The sequence below is a fragment of the Nicotiana tabacum genome, chromosome 2 (assembly GCF_000715075.1).
Source record: "Nicotiana tabacum cultivar K326 chromosome 2, ASM71507v2, whole genome shotgun sequence".
Taxonomy (NCBI): Eukaryota; Viridiplantae; Streptophyta; class Magnoliopsida; order Solanales; family Solanaceae; genus Nicotiana; species Nicotiana tabacum.
Genome location: NC_134081.1, coordinates 111,314,484 through 111,323,139, shown reverse-complemented (window position 1 = coordinate 111,323,139; position 8,656 = coordinate 111,314,484). Strand labels below are relative to the sequence as shown.

Genomic DNA, 8,656 nt, shown 5'->3' with positions numbered 1-8,656 from the left:
GAGTCTTGCGGATCGGTACAGAGAAGTCTGTACTTATCTTCGAGAGGCTACCAAACCCTTCGGAAAATTTCACTTTCTTGTACTCTGTCGTGGGAATTTGTTGATTCCGGAAACTAAATTTTTGTTATTTTATTCTCTCACACATGGTGAGAACACGTATTATCGGATCGGACGGTCAGCCACCAGTGCCACCAGTTAGGACCGTAGGAGGTCGGGGTCGGGGTAGAGGCCGGGGTCGAGGTGTAGCTCGTACAGAAGTTGGAGCAGCACCTGTAGAACCACCAGTTGCTCCAGCTCAGGAGCAGATTCCGAATATAGTTGAGCCGTCGGGACCAGCTCAGGCACCAGCTATGCCCATTGTGATTCCAGGCCTTCAGGAGGCTTTGGCACAGATATTGACAGTTTGCACTGGCCTTGCTCAGGTGGTTTCGATTCAGGCCGCAGAGCATTATCACTTCTGATCTTTTGAACAATGACATTAAACTGGGTTTGAATCATTACAATGAATGCCTTTAGTAAAGGAAAAGCATTACTCTTGGACCCCATAATATGAGTCCAAGTAAACCTTGAATAGTCATCAATAATGGTAGAAAAATATCTAGAATTAGAATGAGTATGGGTGTGGTAGGGTCCCCAAGTATTTATTTGAATCAATTGAAAAGATTTGGTGCTATGTATTGTACTATCAGGGAAATGAAGCCTGGTTTGCCTAGACAAAGGACAAATATGACAAGGAAAAGATTGTTTATCAGAAAGAACATCAGATAATGCAGAGATAGTTTTTATTCTCACAAAAGGTACATGTGCAAGTCTATTATGCCAAAGCACATATGATTTATTCATAGTAGCTTTATTGCAAAGTGAATTACGTACAAGTGCAACATGTAAAACAAATGAAATATTTACAAGTGAATGATCAGAAACAGTGGTACACAAAGATGGTAAGCTGCAAACTTTGTTATTTGTAGGTTGGACTTCAACATGAGTAGGATGAGGTGCATCATCATGTACCAATTTATAAAGTCCATTATCCAGTTCACCAAGTTCTAGAGGCATTTTCAAATAAGGGCCCTGTAACACACAAGAGTAAGGACCAAACTGGACAATGCAATGCAATTGCTATATAAGCTTTGACACAAAAATTAGATTATGATGAAAAGATGGAATGAAAAGTACATTGTGAACAGTGATAGAGGATGTTAGTGCAAAAGAACCAATGAAAGTTACTTTTGCTTTATATCCATTTGGAAGTGAAACAAGTAGAGGTATAATCAGTGGATTGATATAAAAAAGAAGGTCTTTACTAGCAGTCATACGATATGTGGTACCAGAGTCCACAATCCAGACAGAACTAGAAGAATGTGAAAACATGCAAGAAAGAGAAGAACCAACTACATTAGTATGCAACAAAGTATCATCAAAATTGGCAAAAACTGCAAGGTTGGATTGAGGACCAGATTGTCCAGAATCAGATACATGGGTTAGATGCAACAAAGTTATCAGTTGTGAGTACTACTCCTTTGTAAGACCAGGCACCAAAGAACCCTGCTCATACTGAATTCCACCCATAGGAGCATTACTCTCACCCACACAGGCATTGGCCACCATCCTTTTGCCTTTAGTGAACTTGAAGTTTGGCGGAAAACTATAAAGTTTATAGCATTTGTCAATAAGATGTTCAGGTTTCTTGCAATATTTGCAGAAGAGATTACCCTTTGTCTGATTAAAACTAACCCTCTGGTTGTATGTCTGATTGTATGACTTTTGAATAAAATTGACTGAGCTTGAGATTTATTAGAGAAATTCACATTAAAGGATGATGACTCTGGATTAAACTGAGATGTGGAGGTGACTTGTATCTGCCTCTCATCTTGGAGAAGAATGTTGTATATAGTATCAAGAGAAGGCAATGAATTCATTATTAAGAGATTATTTCTTACACTCACATATATCTCATTTAGTCCCATAAGGAATTGGTGTACTTTATCTTCTTCCTCTTTCTTTTGAGTACCAGACTTGGCAGGACAAACACAAGAATTTGAATGTTTTTTACGCGTCATCTCTAATTCATCCTATAGTTTTTTAAGTTTGTTAAAGTATGAGACTATATCTGAGGAACCCTGAGAAGTAAAGACAAGTTCCTTCTTATGCTCAAAACCTTTGGTTCCATTCACAGTACCATATCTACTTTCTAACTGTCTCCATATACTTTCAGCAGTTTCAGAGTATTGTACAAACTCAACAATGGTTGGGGTTAGAGAACCGGTTATCCATGATATTACCATGTTATTACATCTATTCTATTGTTGAAGTTGTGGAGAATTATCAGGTGGTTTAGGATAAGTTCCATCAATGAATGCAATCTTATTTTTTGCAGACAAAGAAACTACCATACTCATCCTCTAACCTCCAAGCACACGTGAGAGGACCCCACTTTCCCGCATTCCTCTCCCTACGACCATTCCGGACTACTAAATTCAGTTTCAGACGAGCAGACATCTGAACTTAGCAGCGCATTTACTATTTGGAGATGGATGGTAGGGCACTTTTCATTCTTCATTCGAAACTAACAAGTGTGAATCTCTATGTATATCGATATGTATAGTGGAGAAGAGAACTGACACCAAACACGAGCCAGGAATGTCAGAGGAGTGAAGGTGTAGAGGACTAGAAGGGACAGGGGAGTATGTAGAACTAGAAGGAGTAGAACTATCGGTTCCCGTCATATTCAACATTCAACACACAATAATAAGTCCCTTAGAATAGATGCATGCGAGAAAAGCAACATCCTAATATCAGAATAACTAGAAGTCTAGTAGAAAGTTATTTATGAGCAATAGATCAGAATTACCCCCTTCTTCAGCACTGGAAGAAGCTACAACCTTCAAATAGCAAGCACAATCGACCTTTGAAGACGAAACCAAACCAGGTACGAACCAAAGCAAACCCTAGCTCGAGGATTCTAAAAGAAATCAACACCAAAAAACTTGAATTAAGGAGACTTCAACAACGATTGAACATACTCCACTCGATTACATACAGATTGAAGAGAAGAATCACAAAAAAAAATGAATTTTCGGCGAGAAAGTCGTCTCACTGATGAAACCACAAAACTCGACGAAAAATGGTGAAGGGTAGTATCGGACGAACGAGAACGAAGAGATCTTTCACATCTGTAGTTATGATACCATGAAAATATACAATGATCTCGAAATCGCAGAAAGGGAAATTAGAGTTCTAAGAATAAAATAGAGAGAGAACCGACTTTCATTTCAGTCGCGTAAATGAATTAAATAGTCCAGAACTTCTATTACAATATCTATATATACAATGGGCCAAACCCGGATGAATCTACCCAACTAAGCTATACATTAAATAAAATAAGGCCCATATATGGTTTTGTGTTTAGGCCAAGACGCCAAATAATCTTTCATCTCAACATGGAGTTTGTACAATAATTGAGCTCCTCTTCACTTAACAGGCCCCATCTCTGCAAAATGGTATCACACGTTGGCATCCCTGGTTGTATCTGCAAAATAGCTGGGCATGTCCTCATTATGCTGTGGATATAGAAACTTCGAAACTCCATTTAGGACTTTGAAGATGTCTATGTTATTGAGTGGTTGATTATTCATCATATTATCTTGTAAAATTTATCATAGATTGTAGTAATAGTTTTATGGTGTTACTTTTTGTGATAAAGTTGTATAGTTTGGTGTAGTCACAACTCGAATGAATTTGGGATATGACGAGTTATTGTGAGTGTATATGGAGTACTGTCCAATGCTCAATTGTTGCAAGTATTATTATTTTTCTGAAAAGTTTCTATTATTTACAAAAGTCCTCGGGATGAAAGCAGAGAAAAGTTTCACTATAATAAAAAAAAGAAATAGTACATTACAAAAGATTCCCTAGCCACAATCCTACAGTATTAATGGGCCTCAAACATATCAAGATTCAAATACAAATTGCGCGACCACGTTATGATCGCGCGATCAAGCTATGAGCGCACAACCCTCAAAATTTCTTCCATGATTGCATTCAGCCGCTCTGATTGTGAACTGTCGATTCCCATTTTTTCTCCAATTTTGGGTCACACCACGAGCTTTTCAAGTTTAGGTTGCAACACAAATCCATTAGAAACGAAGAATTAACTCAAATAGTCGTCCGCTTAATCTGTTAAACTAAAAATAGCCAGCAGATATATAATATATATATATATATATATATATATATATATATATATATATATATATATATATAATATATATATATAACCGTGTATAATCAATATATAATCTATATATAATGACTAGAAAAATAAATAATGAATCTGGACGGCTATTTGAATGGAAATTTAATAATTTATAAGAAAAGAAGGGTACTTCTGCATAAAAAAAATGGTCCAAGGCCTCGAAAAGAATTCAGAGACTTAGGGTGTGTTTGGTATAACGGAAAATGTTTTCCGTGAAAAATATTTTCTTGGAAAACAAGTAGTAATCTTATTTATTTTCTAGTGTTTGGTACGCAAATTAAGAAAAATAATTTCTCAAGAGTATTCATAAATAATTTAGATATAATAAACATGAAGCCATAAACTTTCGAACCAACAACCTTCCGAACCCACAAATTTCATAATTACAAAAAAAGGAAATTTTAAATTACGAAAATTAAATTTTTAAAAAAAACTTTTTTTGTGCGGGGTGTTTGGGGGGGGGGCAGTGGGGTGGGGGAGGGAGTGGCTGGTGCAGAAAAAAGAAAAAACAGAAATTTTAAAATTACAAAAATAAAAGTAAATTTTTTTTTGGGGGGGTTGGGGGGGGGGGGTTGGTTGGTAGGGTGAGGGGTGGGTGGTGCAGAAAAAAATGAAAAAACAGAAATTTAAAATTACAAAAAAAAGAGTAAATATTTTTTTTTGCGGGGGTGGGGATAGTAGGGTGGGTGGTGACGGAAAAAAAAAATTAAAATTTGAAAAAAAAGCCTTTTTGGAGAGAGGGGTGGGGTGGGTAGGCATGGGGTGGGGTTTAGTGGGTGGGTTGATGAGGGTGTGTAGGGGTGTTCATGGTTCGGTTTTTACCTTAAAAAAAATCAAACCAAATACGTCGGTTTTTCAAATTGTTGAACCAAACCAAACCAAATTAATAGAAATTAATAGATTTCAATTTTTGTCGGGTTTTTTTTTCGGTTTTTTGTCGGTTTTTTTTAAGAATACATAAGTTGTGGCCTTTATGATTCCTTTTGGAAAGGGGTTTGCTTTCGGTTGAATGACTAGTAATGAGAAACTCAATAATGAAATGACTGGATAAAGAAACAAGATGTCCCAACTTTACACAAAAAACACATAACAAATTTTTGGCTCCTTTAGAACTCTAGCCAAAGAGTACAGCTAAAAGAGAGAAGTTATATGACCTTTCTAGCCACATAGAAAAATTAGACAAGCATGTCCAATTTCTATATCACTCACTACTCAGACCTGTGCACTTAAAACTTCTTTACACAAATAAATACACATCTACAATCCCTCGTGAAAAAAGAAATGCAAACTTGTAGTTAAAGATGGAGCTAATCACCAAAGACACACATTAATGCTATTTTATCACCCCAATTTTAGAAAGTTAACTGATGATTGCAAAGTCACAAAGTTTATATTATAATAATTAAATTATAATAGGATATTGTAAAATAGTTTTTCATATGGTAAAGTAAATCATCCACATCAAAAAATACATCCAAATTCCAAGCAACAAGAATATGGTTGAAGCCAGTTCCATCATCCGATCTAATCAATAATCAAAATATTGTCGGGATATTCTGAAAGATAAAAAAAATAAAAATATTAAGCATTAAGTAATTCACAAATATAAATATATTCATAATGAGTTAAATGTATAAAATTACCTTTTTCAACTATTTCAAGTTTTTGGATTTTTTCTAAAATATCTTCAATGTTGCATTCTTTGGGAGTTGACCTGAGCCATTGTTGAGTGCAAATTAGAGCTTCTACCGTCTTTGGCGATAAAGAACTTCGATATGAATCAAGAATCCTCCCACTAGTACTAAAAGCCGATTCAGATGCAACAGTAGAAACATGGATTGCAAGAACATCTCTTGCAATCCTAGAAACAATTGGATACCTTTTACTTGCATCTTTCCACCAAGACAAAATATTAAAATCTTTGGCCAACTCCAAATCATCTATCAAATACCTCTCAAGATTAGTCTTACTTCCTTCATTATCTTGTTCTTGCAAATATTTTTCCCATTGTGATTTCCATATCTCTCCAGTATCACCTTCACTTATCGTACTAACTTGACCTCCCAAAATCTCATCAGAATTTTCAGCAGAAGAATCTTTATAGCAATTATATAAGCGAGATAGAGTATCTATCACTTTGTTTGATCTCAAATCTCCCGCCACAGAACCATAAGATTTAGCAAAAATGAACTTCACATACCTTATCTTATACCGATGATCCAACACAACAGTGACAAATAATAATATATCCATATTATCAAAGTCACCTCAATATTTATCAAACTTGAGTTTCATCTTAACAACCATATCAATCAGAACTTGATCATCACCTTGAGAATTTTTGACAATAAAGTTAAGAAGATAAAAAAGCTCATGGAAGAAAAAATTTGAAGTAACATATAAAGTTCCTGAAAATTTCAAAGTAATCTGGTAGAAAATATCAAGAAACTTTATAAAAATCTTTACCTTCTTCCAATCATCCCCACTTGGGTGCGTTGCTTTTCCAATCATATCTAGACAATACTTTTGGTACTTGTGATCATCAATATACATTCTTGAAAAGGCCTTCTCAAATTTTATAGTTATACTTAACATCATATAAGTTGAGTTCCATCTGGTTTCAACATCTAAACTCAAAAGGCCATGGCTATCAATCTTTACCTTTTCAATAATTGATTTAAAGGAAGCTAATCTTGCAGAAGAGGACTTAACATACTTCACAGAATTTCTGACCCGAGAAATAGACTCAATATGATCACTTAATCCTTCTTTTACAATTAAATTCAAAATGTGAGCATTACATCTAACATGTAGAAAGTCATTTCCCAAGACGATTCCTTTCCAATCATCAATCCTCCCTTTCAAGTGTCTAATTGCTACATCATTAGCAGTTGCATTATCTAGGGTCACAGTGAATAGATTTTCAATTCCCCAATCTAACAAACAAACCTCAATACCCTTTGCAATTGTTTCACCCTTATGATCTGGAACTTGAAAAAAGTTCAGATTTTTTTTTTGCAAGTTCTAATTATCATCAATCCAGTGGGCAGTTATAACCATGTAAGTTAGGTTTTGGAGCGATGTCCACGTATCACTAGTGAGACATACATGTTGATTTTGAATATGCTTTTTAAGCTTTTCTTTTTCCTCATGATAAATTTTTAAACATTGCCTAGCAATAGTCAAACGAGAGGGTAACTCAAAATTAGGCACAACAATTGACATTAATCTTTTAAAACCTTCCCCATCGACTACTTTAAATGGTTGTTCATTAATGATCACAAATTCAGCAATAGCCCTTCTTACTTCATTGACATTATACACAACTTTTTCGAGTTTACAAGTACCAACACTACCTTCTTGTCCGCTTCCTTTAATTGGGTAAGACCTAAGTGTCGTCTGTGTTCTGTCAATGAATCTAAAAGGGGATTTCTTACAAACAATATTCAAATGGTTCCATAATGTAGTAGTTCCATTTTTCTTAGTATCAGAAGCAAAAGTTTTAGTACAGAAACTACATTTTGACTTATGCTTACCATCTTTATCAAAAAATTTGAAAAAGTATTTCCAAATATCTGATGTTTCCCTCCCAAGGCCAAAATCATTTTCAGAAGGTGCTGCTCTTTTATGCTTTTTAGGAGGAGTAGGAACACTTGAATCAATAAATGGAGTATTGTTGCCTTCAAGTTGAGAAATTTCCTGAACCTCGGCTTCTGAATCCACCTGCTAAGAGAGACGAAACATGCAAACAATGGTCAAAAAAAAAAAAGAACTACATAAGAGATACAAAAATACTTTACAATTTCATGTAAATTATTTTCAAATTATCCATTAAAAAAAGATAACTAGTTGGGGTTAAGACCAAAAAGAAAGGCAAAAACCTGCTCATTTCTCATAATTATGGTTGCCATCGATCGCTATCAAGAATTTTAGAGGGAAAGAGGAGAGAATTTTGTTTGGCATGGAAGCTGCGTATGTTTTGTTGTGAAGGGATGAAAGAGAATCAAATAAACCCTAAGGAATTAAAGACCTTTTGTCTGAACATGCTAAATTGACTTAGGCCCATTGCAGTTAAAGAAATATTTCAAAGGTTAGGCCCAACAGTGTAAAATTTTACATATACTGTAAAGAAAATTTTAAAAATAATATATATATATATATATATATATATATATATATATATATATATATATATATATATATATATATATATATATAAATAATTTTTAAAATAGGTATCTATATGATCGGTTTGGTTCGGTTTTTTTCGATTTTTTTTTGTATAAAACCAAAACCAAACTAAATATTGTCGGTTTTTTAAAATTAAAAACCAAACCAAGTTAAACCAAAAAGATGTCGGTTTTTTTTCTCGGTTTGGTTTGGTTTGGTTTTTCGATTTTT

General features: G+C 34.6%; 1 protein-coding gene across 3 annotated transcripts; it reads right to left on the bottom strand.

Annotated features, from left to right (window-relative positions):
* Window positions 1–4,947: 4,947 nt before the first annotated feature.
* On the bottom strand, window positions 4,948–8,239 carry LOC142168716 (zinc finger BED domain-containing protein DAYSLEEPER-like). 3 transcript variants are annotated; one of them, XR_012698627.1, is made up of 4 exons: window positions 8,137–8,239; window positions 7,792–7,978; window positions 5,899–5,969; window positions 4,948–5,811 (listed from the first exon to the last, which is right to left on the bottom strand). XR_012698627.1 is itself a non-coding variant. In XM_075229516.1 (3 exons), exons 2-3 carry the CDS (start codon window positions 6,506–6,508, stop codon window positions 5,780–5,782), a joined length of 642 nt encoding a protein of 213 aa, XP_075085617.1. In that variant the 5' UTR covers window positions 6,509–7,978; window positions 8,137–8,239; the 3' UTR covers window positions 4,948–5,779. The 3 variants fall into 3 exon arrangements, 1 of the variants encoding a protein (XP_075085617.1); XR_012698626.1 differs by having other exon boundaries at window positions 5,899–7,981; window positions 8,137–8,233; XM_075229516.1 differs by having other exon boundaries at window positions 5,899–7,978.
* Window positions 8,240–8,656: the final 417 nt, after the last annotated feature.

Excerpts from the sequence above, each read along its gene's own strand:
- LOC142168716 (XM_075229516.1), bottom strand. The coding sequence starts at position 6,508 with ATGGATATATTATTATTTGTCACTGTTGTGTTGGATCATCGGTATAAG. Across the intron at positions 5,812-5,898 it reads ACTTGAAATAGTTGAAAAAG|AATATCCCGACAATATTTTG; the intron begins GTAATTTTATAC and ends TTTATCTTTCAG.